The following is a 17074-nucleotide window of genomic DNA, read 5'->3' as shown; positions in this document are numbered from 1 at the left end:
GGCTACTCCCTTTCAATTTATTAACATGCCAGTATAATATTTTACTATTATGCCGTCTAGCCGCATCTTCCAGATCCTCAGCAATTTTATCCATCGCCTCCATTTCACATCTCCTTAGTTCATATTTTAATGCTTTCTCCACTTTCTTTACATTCCTTTTGTTTTCATACGACCTATCGCTCAGATAATTCTTATACAAACCCCTTCTACTCTCTATTAAACCTAAAGCTTTTTCACTAATATTCCTAGTTGCTGTCTTAGCACTCTTCCCTAGGACACCATCAGCAACTTCACAAATTGTTTTTCTGAAATTATTCCATCCATCTTCCACATTGTCAAATTTTAAACCCTCAAGTTTAGTACTCAACTGTTCCTGGAATTTTTGTCTCAAATTTTCATCCTGAAGTATACCAACATCATAACTTTCCGGGAGGGAGTTACTCTTCCGAAATTTCAGCTTTAAATTAACCTTAGACACTACTAGATGGTGATCTTTACTTTTAACATCAATAACAGCACTCCTATACACCCTAGTATCTTGTATTGATCCTGCTAGTCTTCTGTTTATAATAACATAATCAATAAGGTTTGCTGTCTTACCATCACGTGAATACCATGTCAACTTATGGGCCATTTTGTGACCGAACACCGTATTGGTTATAACTAGGTTGTTATACCTACAGAATTGCAAAAGCCTATAGCCATTACTGTTTTCTTTTCCTACACCAAAATTATCTAGGCTAGGGTACTATCTATCCGTATTTCTACCAACCTGGGCATTAGCAAAAACACCATATTTCTACCTGGTACCCTGTCTATTTGCTCCTGTAACTGTAAGTAAAATTCATCTGAGTCACTAGTATCTCCATCAATTGGTTCAATGGGGGCATATACTACTATAACTGATACCCTAAACTTTTTAGTCATAAAATGAGCAATTAGTATTCTATTATTAATACCTTCCCAGCCTAAACAAGACTTAGCAGCTTCCTTATTCATCATGAGCCCTACTCCCTGTCTATGTACCCCATCCTTCCTTCCTGAGTAAACAAATTCTATGTCACCTAATTTCATGCTTCCTACCCTGGGATATGAGTTTCTGAAACTCCTAATAAATCCAGTTCAAACCGTCTGAATTCGTCAGTCAAAATGTCGATGCGATAGTCATTTTTTAACGTCGTAACATTCCAAGTTCCAATTTTCATGTTCCTTAAATCTTTGAAATTATTTTGGCCTCAAGAAAAGCAGTGATCCCGGATACCAGTGCAGGATGGGGACCAACATATCTTCTCAAGTCTACACCGAAGCGCTTAAGCCGGCTTAGAACCGGACAGCAAGAAGTCCCTGGGACCTCCAAAAACTAAATAAGTTGGAGGCTTTGTGCAATCCTGGGCCCATCTTGGTCACAACATGGTTTTCAGCACTTGGCGATGCTCTTCTATCTGGTCAGTTTTCTTTAGTATATCTTTGGCTTTATTTTAATATATAGATCATTTTCCAGTTTTCACTTGATTTGGGAAAATCGGCTCCTAGTTTGCCCCCCCCTGGGATTTTGAAAGAATTACGCCCCTGGTTTGTTGAAACCATAGAAATATCCGCATTTATTAACTTGTAAATTGCCGAAAAAGGAATACCTTGGAAAATTACCAGGAAACATTACTTTATGAGGAATTCGGCATCACTTTTGTAAATTAGAATAGATAAGAATAAATAAAATGGAAGGATTTCGATCCATACCCACAGAACGTTTTGATTTTTGGTAGTCCTCTTAGGTCAACTTTCACTCTGTCAGTTGTCAAATTACCGACAAAGAAATACATCGGAAAATTACCAGTAAAATTGTAAATACATTACAACACAGAATTGTACAATATATAATAGAGGAAAATTATAAATGCAGTAAAATATATTAATTAACAAGAATAAGAGAAGGCGCAGATCCTACCCACAAAGTTTGACTTATTGTGCTCTTTTAGGTGCTAAATGTTGAAAAGAGCTTACTGCGGCAGTCGCAAGAACTATTCAACTTCACTAAAGCATGCTGTCGTTTTGAAGAATTGTTATCTAAAGCTGCCCTTGATTTGAACGAAGAAGAGTTTCTTTATGTAGATTCAAATGTTGCTCACATGACAGGAAGATATACAGAGTTACAGCCTGTTTATGGCTTTGCTGTAACTACTGAGAAGAACCACATCAAAAATGTGACAAAACTCACTGCGTATGACATTGACAACGAGCAAGATGGGTTAATTTTCTTGCCAGAAGTTCTGTCATACAGTGAAGTCGTTTCGTTTGCAGCATATCCAGACGCTTCACTATTTACTATTAATTATACAAATATGTTTACACCAGTTTATGACTATAGTTTAATTGTTGATCAGGGATATGTTGTCATTGATAATGGAACAGTAGACAGTGCTGTACTTGGGGCAGAGATCCCAGGTAAAGCCGTGTTCAATTTAGAAGAACCTGTCAAGATCTTTTACAAAAGGACGAGCAATGTCTGTAATGGGAGTGACATCATATGTGCTTACTGGAATCCAGAAATAGGTGGTTCGGGAGCATGGGCGAAAGATGGCTGTTTCTTCAATAATACAGTTGAAAATTATGGTGAAGTTTTTGATGTTTGCCTATGCAATCATTTAACAGCATTTACAAGACTTTTGCCAAGTAAAAAGATTTGTGGACAGCATGCATTAATTTTAGACTTAATAAGTTTGGTTGGTTCAATCCTATCAATTGTATGTCTTTTATTAGTGATTTTTAACTTCATAGTGTACAAGCCATGGAAGAAGCATATCGGAATCAGAATACTGGTTAGCCTATCTTTTGCTTTAGTTTGTGCCCTAGTTTTGCTATTAGTTTCCTTCCACGGGAAGGGGAATGAAATAATAGTTCCTTACCATTGTTTCTTTGTAGTTCCTCTACTTCATTACTTCCTCCTTTCATCATTTCTCTGGATGTTAGTTGAAGCTTACCATCAGTATGAAAAATTTGTTTATATTCTCCCTAATTACGTACCACGGTTCATGACCAAAGCCCATATGTTTAGCTGGGGGTTGCCTGTGATTCCAGTAGTAATTGGCCTGATTCACGAATACGAGAGTCCCTTGACTTATATAGCAGCAGGTGATATTTGCTGGATGGACCGTCAAATTTTCAGATATGTAGTCCTTATTCCTTGGGTTTTAGTAATGATTGTTAATATTATTGTCTATTTTATGTTTCTAAAAAATGCCGTTTTTTATTCGTCAAACCTTCGTACGAACTCCCATACCATGACTGCAAGTAAAATAAGAGCTTCTCTCTTCTTATTTACAATTTTAGGACTTTCATGGACGTTCGGAATATTAGCTTTGTTCGATAAAAGTTTGACATTTTCATATTTATTTAGTATTTTTACTTCATTACAAGGTGTTTCAATTTTTGTCCTAACTGTGTGTAAGGATGTTGATTTGCTTGCGTTTTGGGCTCTTAAGATTGGTTTTGCCCCAGAAAAATTAGCAAGATATTCCATCTTTCGGAAAGTGACATCTCCAGTGATTTCGAGACTTGTAAACAGTAAGCCTACACCAACGTGGTCAAGTAGTGAAGTCAAAACGTAAACAGGAGTGAAAATCAAATGCTCTATTGACTGAATTTCAAAATTTAATTGTAATTATTCTGATGTACCCTGGCTTAAAATCTTATACAAATCTTAAATTATGATAGTAAGTTTTGACAGTTAAAAATGCTAAGTGACTTCCCTAGGTGAATCATGGGTGGTCTGCCTGACTTAAAGCGATTCTTTCTGAAATATGAATATTTCTAGAAAATTTCTCGAAAATAGAAACTACAGGCACCTACCTAAAACGAATACTGCTTGTATATTTTTACTACTGCATATCTAAGAAGTTTCTATCCATTTTAAACAATTTTTTTTCTACAGGAGAAATGAATTCTTAACTTTGATCCAAAACTGAATCAAATCAAATATTTGTTTATTCTCGCTGTCAAATCCCACTGCCAAAAAGAAAAAAAAGAAAGATAATTGTGCTCCATTTAGAACTAGTTCAAAAATCCTATAGCCTATTATCTGGATTTTAAAATTGAAGCTTAATTTTGCCAAGCAAACAAATGAAATTTTATCTTTAAGTGAAGAGAATATTTCCTTACATTCCATCATCGATTGACGTGAAGTTTCGGGGTCGAAACGAAATTCTGTCCCTATTTCGGAAGTTAGCTTAAAACTGTTATAGCTTGATAAGTGAATTTGAAGGTTATGGGGTCTCCCGACAAAAATCTTAAGCCAAGTTTTGATTGTAGGTGGCAAATCGTCCAAGTAGAAAAAAAAATAATCGGCCTCACTACAAGAATTATGGCTAAGCGAACTGTACATTTATTCCAAGGTGCACATCCTTCACCCCGAAGTCCTTTTTAATTTCTCATTTATCAGTTATGGCCCTCTTGTATTTACATCGCTTTAGTTTCTGAGCTGATATAGCCATATTCAAATTTTGTAGTCGCCACTACCTGTAACTTGATAAATATGTATATTAATTCACAAAAATGTGTAATATGCACAGGTATAATCTATGAAATGAGAGATTATCTACTTTATAGCATGCGTCCAAATAAAAACACAGCTTAATGAAGTAAAACCTAACCTGAAACCTAATGAAGTAAAAATGAAGCAAAAAGGCAAGATTACTACCCCATTCTTTCATGGTAAAAAGTGTGCTTGAATTCCATTGGTTAACTTTTGTAAAGTGTTTTTACAAACTAATCACATCCTTTCTCATTTGTTTGGTGAAATTGTCTCCACCCTTTTAAAACTGGGTTAACTAGTGCACCGAGTAGACTGATGCTGAGAAAAAAAAAACCTAGGTTGATAATGAATAGGAATTTCTGAAAAAAACTCCGCCTTCTTTAAGCCTGATTTGTTCTTTTGTGAGAAATATTAAGCCAATAAAAGGACGAACAGTTTTAAGTCAAGTAAACATCTTTCTTCAAGAAAACGCTATCTCCGTGTTAAAATGTATTAACTTGTAAATTTCATTTAACAACCAAATTAGTGTTGATCCAGGCATTTAATTAAGGTACCTTCGTGTTTATCGTGCTTTAGTTTCATAATTTTAAAAGAGCTTTGTTTTGGTTTTGTTGTCATTTCCGCCAGTGATTGAATAAAAACAAAACTTGTTTGATTTACATATGCTTAACTTACTAGACCAAAGAGAGATTCAACTTTCTACTTGTAAACCGGGTTCGTAAAAATCGGGTTTTTCTAGCTCTTTTTCCATTTATAGGTAAGAAATTCCAAACTCAAAAATCTGAAGTATCATTCAGTAGTGGCAAAACAATTAATTTACTGGATAAGTGTTCAAAATTATCCCATAATTTATTTAGAGTGAGGCGACAAAAAACAAAAAATAACAGCCTTCTAAGTATTGAAGCGTACGCTTGATTACCATTATTCACTTTATGTTTTTAAAGCAGTTTGATTTTTGTGCAGCTCCTGTTTAAATTGTGCGCATTTTGTATTATTATTATTTTTTTTTTAGTTTTGTATCAGGTATTCACTTACTGACACAACTCAATTAGCTAATATTCAGCCTCTGGTCCAGGCATGGTCAAAATTAAAGCAATATCAAGTGGACATGAGGTCCAATTAGGATAATACGTTAATTAAATTTATTCTACATTATCAAACAGTTCGTGGTAACGAACTGTAGTAAGGAGCGACCCGGCTCAATAGTAATCGAAACTCTAAAAAATTAAATTTTGATACCAATAGTTACATCAAAAGAATCGCATTTTAATGCTGATTTTAAATATATAAGTTTCATCAAGATCAGTTATACCAGTCAAAAGTTACGAGCCTGAGAAAATTTGCCTCATTTTAGAAAGTAGGAGGAAACACCCCCTAAAAGTCATATGATCTTAATAAAAATCACACCATCAGATTCAGCGTATCAGAGAACCTTCTTGTAGAAGTTTCAAGCTCCTATCTACAAAAATGTGGAATTTCGCATTTTTTGCTAGAAGACAGATCACGGATGTGTGTTTATTTGTTTTTTTTTTTTTTTTTCCCCAGGGGTGATAGTATCGACTGAGTGGTCCTAGAATGTTGCGAGAGGGCTCATTCTAACGAAAATTAAAAGTTCTAGTGCCCTTTTTAAGTGACCAAAAAAATTGGAGGGCACCTAGGCCCCCTCCCTCGCTCATTTTTTCCCAAAAGTCACCGGATCAAATTTCTGAGATAGCCATTTTATTCACCATAGTCGAAAAACCTAATAACTGTGTCTTTAGGGACGACTTACTCCCCCGCAGTCCCCGTGGGAGGGGCTGCAAGTTACAAACTTTGACCTGTGTTTACGTATAGTAATGGTTACTGGGAAGTGTACAGACGTTTTCAGGGGGATTTTTTTGGTTTAAGGGGGAGAATTGAGGGGGTGGGGGTTACATGGGAGGATATTTCCATGGAGAAACTTCTTATGGGGGAAGAGAATTTTAATGATGGGGGCGCAGGATTTTCTAGCATTATTTGAAAAAACAATTAAAAATGAAAAGTTTTTTCTACTGAAAGTAAGGAGCAGCATTAAAACTTAAAATGAACAAAAATTATTACGCATATGAGGGGTTTACCTCCTCGTTATACCTCACTCTTTACGCTAAAGTATTTTTAGTAATTTCAACTATTTATTCTACGGCCTTTGTGATTCAGAGGTCATTCTTAAGGAATTGGGACAAAATCTAAGCTTTAGTGTAAAGAGCGAGGTATCGACGAGGATTGACCCCCTCATATACGCAATAAAAACATACGAATATAGAAGTTTGTTATGTAAGTTAATTCTTAAGTTACGTATATTTTTTACCAATGAAAACGTTTGTAAAACATTAAAAGTTCTAGTTGCTTTTTTAAGTAATCAAAAACTTGAAGGGCAACTAGGCCTCCTCCCTCGCTCCTTTTTTCTCAAAATCTTTCGATTAATTGCAATTAATTAATATGCAAATTTCGTTTTAATTATTTACGTGCGGAGAGCCAAGATCAAAACATGCATTAATTTAAAAACGTCTAGAAATTAAATAAAAAAAACATTTTTTTTTTAATGAAAGTAAGGAGCAACATTAAAACTTAAAACGAACAGAAATTACTCCGTATACTAAAGGGGCTTTTCGTCCCCAACGCCACGCTCTTTACGCTAAAGTTTGACTCTTTCTCTTAACTCTACTTCTTAAAACAGTAAAAAAAATTAGCGTAAAGAGCGGGGCGTTGGGGAGGAAAAGCCCCTTTCATATACGGAAACAACAGAGTATCTGGATGGGATTAAGTAAAAAAAAAAAAAAAAAAAAAAAAACAAGTTTTTTTTTTAACTGAAAGTAAGGAGTGACTTTAAAACTTAAAACGAGCAGATATTCTTCCGGATATGAAAGCAGCTTTCCCCTCCTCAACAGCCCACTCTTTACGCTCAACGCCCCGCTCTTTACAGGTTGAGGGAGGGCGCCTAGTTGCCCTCCAGTTTTTTCGGTCACTTAAAAAGGACACTAGCCCTTTTAATTCAGTTAAAATAAGCCCTTTCGTGACATCCTAGGGCTACTGGGTCGATACGATCACCCCTGGGAAAAAAACAACAAAGAACAAGTAAAACTTTGATCCTTACTCTGGCAAAAAGTACAAAATTCCGCATTTTCAAACAGTTCGTGGTAACGAACTGTAGTAAGGAGCGACCCGGCTCAATAGTAACCAAAACTCTAAAAAATTGAATTTTGATATCAATAGCTACATCAAAAGAATTGCATTTTAATGCTGATTTCAAATATATAAGTTTCATCAAGTTTAGTCTTACCCATCAAAAGTTACGAGCCTGAGAAAATTTGCCTTATTTAGGAAAATAGGGGGAAACACCCCCTAAAAGTGGTAGGATCTTAACGAAAATGACACCATCAGATTCAGCGTATCAGAGAACCCTACTGTAGAAGTTTCAAGCTCTTATCTACAAAAATGTGGAATTTTCTATTTTTTGCCAGAAGACAAATCACGGGTGCGTGTTTATTTGTTTGTTTGTTTGTTTGTTTTTTTTTTTTTTCTTTTCCCCAGGGGTCATCGTATCGACCAAGTGGTCCTAGAATGTTGCAAGAGGGCTCATTCTAACGGAAATGAAAAGTTTTAGTGGCCTTTTTAAGTGACCAAAAATTTGAGGGCATCTAGGCCCCCTCCCACGCTCATTTTTTTCCCAAAGTCAACGGATCAAAATTTTGAGATAGCCATTTTGTTCAACATAGTCGAAAACCATAAAAACCATGTCTTTGGGGATGACTTACTCCCCCACAATCCCTGGGGGAGGGGCTGCAAGTTACAAACTTTGACCAGTGTTTACATATAGTAATGGTTATTGGGAAGTGTACAGACGTTTTCAGGGGGATTTTATTTTGCTTGGGGGTGGGGCTGAGGAGAGGGGGCTATGTTGGAGGATCTTTCCTTGGAGAAATCTGTCATGGGGGAAGAAAAATTCAATGAAAAGGGCGCAGGATTCTCAAGCATTACTATAAGAAAACAATGAAAAATAAACATGAAAACGTTTTTTCAAATGAAAGGAAGAAGTAGTATTGAAACTTAAAACGAACAGAGATTATTACGCATATGAGGGGTTCTAAAAATACTTTAGCATAAAGAGTGAGGTATTTAGGAGGAGATAAATACCTTGCTCTTTATGCTAAAGTATTTTTAGTAATTTAAACTATTTATTCTACGGCCTTTCTGATTCAGGGGTCATTCTTAAAGAATTGGGACAAAACTTACGATTTAGTGTAAAGAGCGAGGTATTAACGAGGGTACAAACCCCCTCGTATACATATTAAAAATATAAGGTTATGAAAGTTTGTTACGTAAGTTAATTGTTAAGTTACGTATATTTTTTACTAATAAAAACGTTCGTTAAATATTAAAAGTTCTAGTTGCCTTTTTAAGTAACCGAAAAATTGGAGGGCAACTAGGCCTCCTTCTCCACCCCTTATTTCTCAAAATCGTCTGATCAAAACTAAGAGAAAGCCATTTAGCAAAGAAAAAAGAATTATTATACAAATCTCATTTTAATAATTTATGTGCGGAGAGCCAAAACCAAACATGCATTAATTCAAAAACGTTCAGAAATTAAATAAAAAAAAATAATTTTTTTAGCTGAAAGTAAGGAGCGACATTAAAACTTAAAACGAACAGAAATTACTCCGTATATGAAATGAGTTGTCCCCTCCGCAATCCCTCGCTCTTTACGCTAAAGTTTGACTCTTTGCCACAATTCTACTTTTCAAAAAAAATTAAAAGCTTTAGCGTAAAGAGCGAGGGATTGCGGAGGGGACAACTCATTTCATATACGGAGTAATTTCTGTTCGTTTTAAGTTTTAATGTCGCTCCTTACTTTCAGCTAAAAAAATTATTTTTTTTATTTAATTGGATATAGGAGCTTGGACCTCTAAAGTAGGGTTCTCTGATACGCTGAATCTGATGGTGTGATTTTCATTAATATTCTATGACTTTTAGGGGTTGTTTCTCCTTTTTTCGGAAATAAGGAAAATTTTCTCAGGCTCGTAACTTTAGATGGGTAAAACTAAACTTGGTAAAACTTATATATTTAAAATCAACATAAAAATCTGATTCTTTTGATTTGTATATTTTGGTATCAAAATTCCGTTTTTTAAAGTTTTGGTTACTATTGAGCCGGGTCGCTCCTTACCACAGTTCGTTACCACAAACTATTTGATAAAGCACCGACACAATAGAGATTCTGGACAAGGGAAACAAATTGATTTGTAAATAATAAACTGATTAATTATTTTTTGAAAATAAATTGTTTGATAACAAGAGCCAGGAGCTCATATTGCACTTGTGACGACGTCAGAAGAGTCAAGAGCTCATATGGCATTTGCACTTGTGACTTGTGACACGCCTACCAATTTTCACTGTCATAGCACATTCAGAAGGACAAAGCACGCTAAAGTACTGGAAATCCCCCCCAACTCCCCCAGAGAGAGCGGATCCGGTCCGGTTATGTCAATACGTATCTAGGACTTGCGCGTATTCTTCCCACCAAGTTTCATCCCGATCTCTCCACTAAGCGTTTTCCAAGATTTCCAGTTACGCCCTTTATCTCCCCCCAATGTCACCGGATCCAGTCAGGATTTAAAATAAGAGCTCTGAGATACGAGATCCTTTTAAATATCAAATTTCATTAAGATCTGATAACTCGTTCGTAAGTTAAAAATACCTCATATTTGTAATTTTTCTGGATTAACCGTCCTACCGATCTGGTTATGTCAATCACGTATATAGGACTTGTGCGTATTCCTTCCACCAAGTTTCATCCCGGTCTCTCCACTCTAAGCGTTTTTCAAGATTTCCACTTACCCCCTTTATCTCCCCCCAATGTCACCGGATCCAGTCAGGATTTAAATTAAGAGCTCTGAGATACGAGGTCTTTCTAAATATCAAATTTCATTAAGATCTGATAACTCATTCGTAAATTAAAAGTACTCATATTTTTAATTTTTCTGAATTAACCGTCTTTCCGGTCCGGTTATGTCAGTCACGTATCTTAGACGTTTGCTTATTCTTCCCAACAAGTTTCATCCTGGTCTCTCCGCTTTAAATGTTTTCCAAGATCCCCCCCCCCAATGACACTGGATCCGGTCGGGATTTAAAATAAGAAATCTGAGTTACAAGGTCCTTTTAAATATGAGATTTCATTAAGATGCGATTACTCCTTCGTAAGTTAAAAATACATCATTTTTTCTAATTTTTCAAAATTAACCCCCCAGCCCCCCCCCAAAGAAAAAAGATCCGTTCCTGTTATGTCAATCGCGTATCTAGGACTTGTGCTTATTTTTCTCACCAAGTTTCATCCCGGTCCCTCCACTCTAAGCGTTTTCCAAGATTTTAGCCCCCCCCCTAACTCCCCCCAATGTCACCGGATCCGGTCGGGATCTAAAATAAGAGCTCTGAGACATGATATCCTTCTAAATATCAAATTTCATTGAGATTCGATCACCCGTTCGTAAGTTAAAAATACTTCATTTTTTCTAATTTTTCCGAACAAACTGTCCTAACACCCCCCCCTAGATGGTTGAATCGGGGAAAAGACTTTTTCTTATTTAATCTGGTCTGGTCCCTGATACGCCTGCTAACTTTCATCGTCTTAGCTTATCTGGAAGTGCCCGAACTAGCAAAACCGGGACCGACAAACAGACAGACGGGCAGAAATTGCGATCGCTGTGTCACTTGGTAAATTCCAAGTGCCATAAAAATTTTCCTTTGATAGCCTTTCACACAGAGCTTGATTCTGTATCTCCATTCCGCGTATCTAATTTTAAATAGTTTATTATGATGATTGTGATGATTTCAGACAATTATTGGTCTTATGAATTTTTACTTTAGCCTTGTGTGAAAGGACTTGTTTAACGCTTAACATAACGTAACTTAATCACAGCATAGAAAATTAGATACGTAGTATGAATGCCGCTCAATAATAAATCTCTGGTTCTGGTTCTCACTAAAATTGGGTATTCAGTATCCGGGAATCCGATATCCGGGCGGGTCCTTGTTAATATGTAAAATGGTTTGCTAGTGGGGTAGATGTTTGCTAGAATCGGGATCCAAAGACATCTAAAGTTGCGATAATAGTTTGCTAATACAGATGCCATTTGAAATCTGATAAATGAAACAGGGCAAATGATTTTGTCTCCTAGTGTATTAGGAGCTAAAGACCTCCATGTTCTTGGTATCTGATTCAATTGAATTATCTTTTAGCTCTAGTAAGCTCATTTAATTTCGTTCTAAAGGAAAGGACCTCTGGAAATTTCTTCCTACTTTTTCTCGGTTATAGCAAACATCGACACTTATTAAAAAAAAAATACATTTTCCTTCTAATTCCTGTGACTTTAAATTTTTGGTTCTTGGGGTGAAAAGGGAAAAGATGCTATCTACAAACTGTGAAGGTCCAACAAATCTTCGTTTATGATTAATTCCCAGTTTTTCTTCCATCGATATAATTTTTCCCTTGCTTAATGGTTTTGGTAAGTAGTGATTCAACCGGTACCTTTTATGTATGAATATACAGGCTGCTACCGATCATGCTAATAGCATCAACCGTCATACTAAATCACCTGCCTTATGGATTTTCCTGAGCACCAAAATTAGCAGTCGGTGTCCACGTTTTTAGATATACTGTATTTGAATTTCTTGAGTTCTGAAATTAGTAATTTACGATCCCCTACTTTAGATGAAAAAAAAAAAAAAAAAAATCAAGCTGGGTATCGCGAAGGGACTTTAGTTTTACTGAAGACTTCAGCAGAAATAACGCGGTGCAACGTATGGTCAAAGTGAAATACCAGTCTCTAAAAACTTTAAGCCAAAATTATCCAGACATACAAGAATGACAAAAGTGCCTATATTTACGTTTTATTATGTGCGTATTATATGCGTATTGCTTTACCTACGCATTACAGTTTTATTATGCGTATTCCATTTAGACAGCTGAGTAGTTTGAAGCTAGGTCAAATTCGCGTAATATAAGACTTGTTGGCAGTATTCAGTGCCGGATAGAATTTTTTTTTTATACCTGACGCATTTATGTGCAATGAGACGGTTTTTATGTCGAAAGGATTAAAAGCTTAACTGCCAATACTTACTGGAGGAAAGTGTTCTCGCCAAAATTTGCCAGAAATTTTATTCTTAGTGTCAAAAATCAAATTATTACGTTCACGGCTTTAAATCAATCTACATCAATGAGCTTTAAGACTATTCAATGTTTTTTTGCTTTGTAAATCAGCAGCTTTATGAAATTTATAATATTTTTAAAAACCCTTAAATATTTTTTAAAAGCCCTTGTAACAAGAAAGTCACCTTTTAGCCAATATTTCCAATAATTCACAGATGTTGCATATTTGCGCTGACATTTTTGTCGTTAATGACACGAATTGTTGCAAATAACCCTTATATACAGGCGTGAAGTTTATTATTGATTAAACTAGTTTTATAAGGAAATGAATAGTCTGAAAACGGGTTTTATTTCCCTGAAACTGTTTTTCACTTTTTTGAGTATCCGTAGTTAAGCCCTAAAATATTTGCGTAATATTGTCTTTTGTCGGGAAAAAGGAAAGCAAAACACAATTAATTACTTTTAAATCAGTTTTAATAAATGGAAAAATCTTCTAACTTCGCTCAATAGTTGCCCTCGAACCTTATTAAAGAAAAAACCTTTTCAGATGAAAGTAAAGAGCCGCCAAGTTTAACTATTGCTAAAATTATTTTAGAGTTTTAAAAATTATTTTAAAATAAAATAATCTAATTCAAAATAAAGCAAAATAGGAACGAATAAAAACAAGACCAATCCCAAAAGAAGTATCAGATTAGCTGCAGAGAAGGCAAATATCGCAATAGTGAAATGAATGAACCTTTTTAGCTTGTAAAATGTTAGCTTTTATCACACAGTCTTGGCTGAACTATTCGTTAAGAAACAATGATGCAAAGGCTATTTTAAAAAAAATGGATTTTTAACCGAGAACTTTTATGGTAAGTGTTTCATCGTTTATTATTTTCTTTTCTGAAGACGGCCCTTAGATATAGGGCCGAAATATTCAAATAGGTTTTGTTGGTTCACCGTCTTGTGAAAAAACTCCTCATTATTCTCTCTTTTGTTGTTGTATTTTAGAAAGGCAGTGTGGTCTTCGTCATTATTTTTTTTTTTTTTTTTGGTCTAAGTCTAGAACTGGGGCTGTTGGGAATAAAACATGTTAAGAAAACAATTCTTATTTCATAATATACAGAATAATTGTAGTTGAAACAAATTGACTGCAGCTCCACATAATTTACAGGGAGTAGAGAGGGTGCATCCCTTTAACATACAACGGATAATTTCTGTTTGTTTCAAGTTTTTAATGTCGCTCTTCACTTTCATTTGGAAAGCTTGTGCTTTTGCTCTTTATAATATTATATCTGATATGATATAAATGAAAGGGGAGTGTAAGACCTAACTGGCTCTGGATTTTACGCTAAAGTTTAACTTTTTCATAACAATACTGCAAAAATAAAGTCACCCCTGAGAAAGTTAACCCCTAAGATTTTTTTTAAAGAACTGTCTGAAATCCCAGAATAACTTCTGGAAATGACGTTTATATTTTTGGGTGAGAATTCTTTGGAAAAAACTGTTTCATGGAAATTCACCTTCCCCAACTAAACATCCCCTCTTCTCTCTCTCTTTTTTCTTTTTGATGGTAAGCAAATGGTATAATATTTGTAACAAAAACAGCCATAGTCACTGTTCAGTTTTACAATGCTGTTCAGTTTTCAACTTCTTCTATCAAGTACTTGAATAGTCTCTTTAGCCACCAATAGTATCAAGAAAATTAAGTTTTTACTTCATCCAAAAATTATTCCTATAATACTACGGAAGCCAATTTCCCCTAAGTGTCAATGCTGTTCAGTTTTACAATGCTGTTCAGTTTTCAACGTCTTCTATCAAGTACTTGAATAGTCTCCTTAGCCACCAATAGTATCAAGAAAATGCCGTTGTTACTTCATCCAAAAGTTATTCCTATAATACTAGGGAAGCCAATTTCCCCTAAGTGTCAATGCTGTTCAGTTTTACAATGCTGTTAAGTTTTCAACGTCTTCTATCAAGTACTTGAATAGTCTCCTTAGCCACCAATAGTATCAAGAAAATGCCGTTGTTACTTCATCCAAAAGTTATTCCTATAATACTAGGGAAGCCAATTTCTCCTAAGCGTCAATGCTGTTCAGTTTTCAACGTCTTCTATCAAGTACTTGAATAATCTCTTTAGCCACTAATAGTATCAAAAAAATGCAATTTTTACTTCATCCAAAAGTTATTCCTATAATACTAGGGAAACCAATTTCTTCTAAGCATCCATAGTAAAGGCTTCGTCTAAATTGAGATAAGATTCAATCATCGTAAAACACACATACAATATTACACTTTACTGTTCCCTCAAAGGCTCATTAGCCTATAAAGAAGAGGGAAGACAAACAAGTCATTTACTCAGAAAAAAACAACAACAAAAGTTTAAATTAATCACCTACTCAGAGAGAGAAGAACAAAAAGGAGAAGAAAGGGAAATATAAATAAAATTAAAACTATAGAAAACAAAATTAAATACATTAAACAGACTAAGCTAATAAAATAGATTGAATGGACTCAGATAAATAGTAATAAATATATAAGAAAAATAAATAAATAGATAAAAATAACTTCTAAGAAGCAAAGAACTAATTTTTTTTTTTGAACAAACCGGATGAGTGGCCTTCGGGCTGATTCAGGCAACTTATTTTATAGTATGACTCGCCATTAAAGGTTTAAAATCTGACCTTACACAAGGAGTAAGGGAACTTGAATATGATTTTTCTTGTATTGTGAAAACCATAATTATTCTGATGATAAGTAAGAGATAGTGGAACACTTAGGGGCCGGGGGAGGTCATTATGAAGCTGAGAAAAAGTAAAACATGTATACGAAAGAATATACTTTTTCCTATTGTCATTTTTTTATTTTTTTCCTATTGAATGTGTCTGGACTTCTAAATTAGCATAATGTCGAATGAGAAAGAAAGACTTGTGCATAAGGCTTTGCTAAGTTATTTATCGCAAGCGCTAAGCAAATAAGACTGATGAAATTTGCGAAAAGGCAGTGGGATTTTATGACAAGGATACGATTATAAAAGCTAAGGATACACTTTGGCATTATTCGAATACTTCGAGTCGCAACGTTGCTCGCCAGAAGATTGCCGATAATGTGTTAGATATGCTGAAACTGATCCAGTTATATGAGACTAACCGGATAAAATTGCCAAAATTCGTAATTTTTGATCCTACAGAGGTCCCAACTACGCCTGGTGAATTGAGTGCTAATGTTACTCTAAAAGTGACAGAAATCTCCAATAATTTGAAGGACTTTATTGAAAGTTAGAAAAAAGCCCGTGCAGCTGAGAAACTTGCTACATCCATGAATCAATTAGTCACTCCACCGGCCAAGCCTTCCTATGCAGTTATTCAAAAGAAGCCCCCCTTAGACCTTAAAAAGCCTGACTCCCGTAAAGCTTATCTGGAGCATGTTTGTGGAGAAGCTAGTGGGAATATAATCGAGCTTCGTCCCAGTAGAGACGCCTGGAAAGTAGTCACAAAGGATAAAAGTGGTGCCGAATCTATTATGTCACGCATAACTGGGAATAACCCTGAAGTCGAGCCTAAACTCCTATGCCCCTCCCTTTTCGGTATTATCCGTTATGTTCCTGAAGATCTGAATGAAAATAACCTGTGTGATCTGATTGCCAACTGTTTGATACAACTCAAATCCGAAACACCCATTCGTTTATGCTTCTTTTTGAGTCTAAAGAGGACCTCGAGTCTTCTATTCGCTTTCCGCCCATCATAGGGTACGAAAGACTCCCCATTAGTATATTTCAACGCTTGCCACCCCAATGCTTCTCTTGCCAGTCATATGGTCATTTTGCGTCTGCGTGCTCAGGTATCCGAAGATGTTCCAGGTGTGGTGAGGCTGGCCACTCTACAACCAAAGATAATCCTTGTACCAAGGCGCTAAGTGTGCTCTATGCAATTCCTCCGACCACCCATGTTACAGTTTTAAATGTTCTGTCACTCAGTCTCTTCTAAAGAATTCCAAATGTCTGAAAAAACCTTAAAAATTGTATCGTGGAACATCAATGGGAAAGTTGTACCGAAACATCACCTACTGTCTCAACTTTGCGGTTTGACGTGGTGGGTCTTCAGGAACACTTCTTGTCAAGCGATAGTCGTCAACTGTTGGAGTTCACGTCTTCTCATAATCTGTTTTTTCCACCATGCTAAGTCCACTCGCGGTAGGCCTTCAGGTGGTTTGGCCCTGATGATACGGAAAGAGCTACTTGGTAATCTAGTTGCTAAGTCTGACAGTTTCCTTGCGGTTAAAGTTTCGAATGTGGTCATATTCGTAGTTTATTTTCTTACTAATTACCGTAATTATATGTCTGAGAGGAAGTTCTCTCTCACATGCACATCTATTGCCAAGCTAGTATCAAAATATTAAGATGA

General features: G+C 35.6%; 1 protein-coding gene across 1 annotated transcript in view; it reads left to right on the top strand.

The window, feature by feature from the left end:
- The window catches only part of LOC136030041 (uncharacterized), a 50420-nt gene extending 45233 nt beyond the window's left edge, over positions 1-5187 (top strand). Inside the window, exon 6 of the mRNA XM_065708660.1 lies at positions 1977-5187. Coding sequence (XP_065564732.1) covers positions 1977-3605 — 1629 coding nt within the window. The 3' untranslated portion in view covers positions 3606-5187. The remainder of the gene's footprint in view (positions 1-1976) is intronic.
- Positions 5188-17074: the final 11887 nt, after the last annotated feature.

The sequence above is a fragment of the Artemia franciscana genome, chromosome 8, assembly GCF_032884065.1.
Source record: "Artemia franciscana chromosome 8, ASM3288406v1, whole genome shotgun sequence".
NCBI lineage: Eukaryota > Metazoa > Arthropoda > Branchiopoda > Anostraca > Artemiidae > Artemia > Artemia franciscana.
The sequence above is the reverse complement of the archived record's forward strand: the minus strand, read 5'-3'. Positions and strand labels throughout refer to the sequence as shown.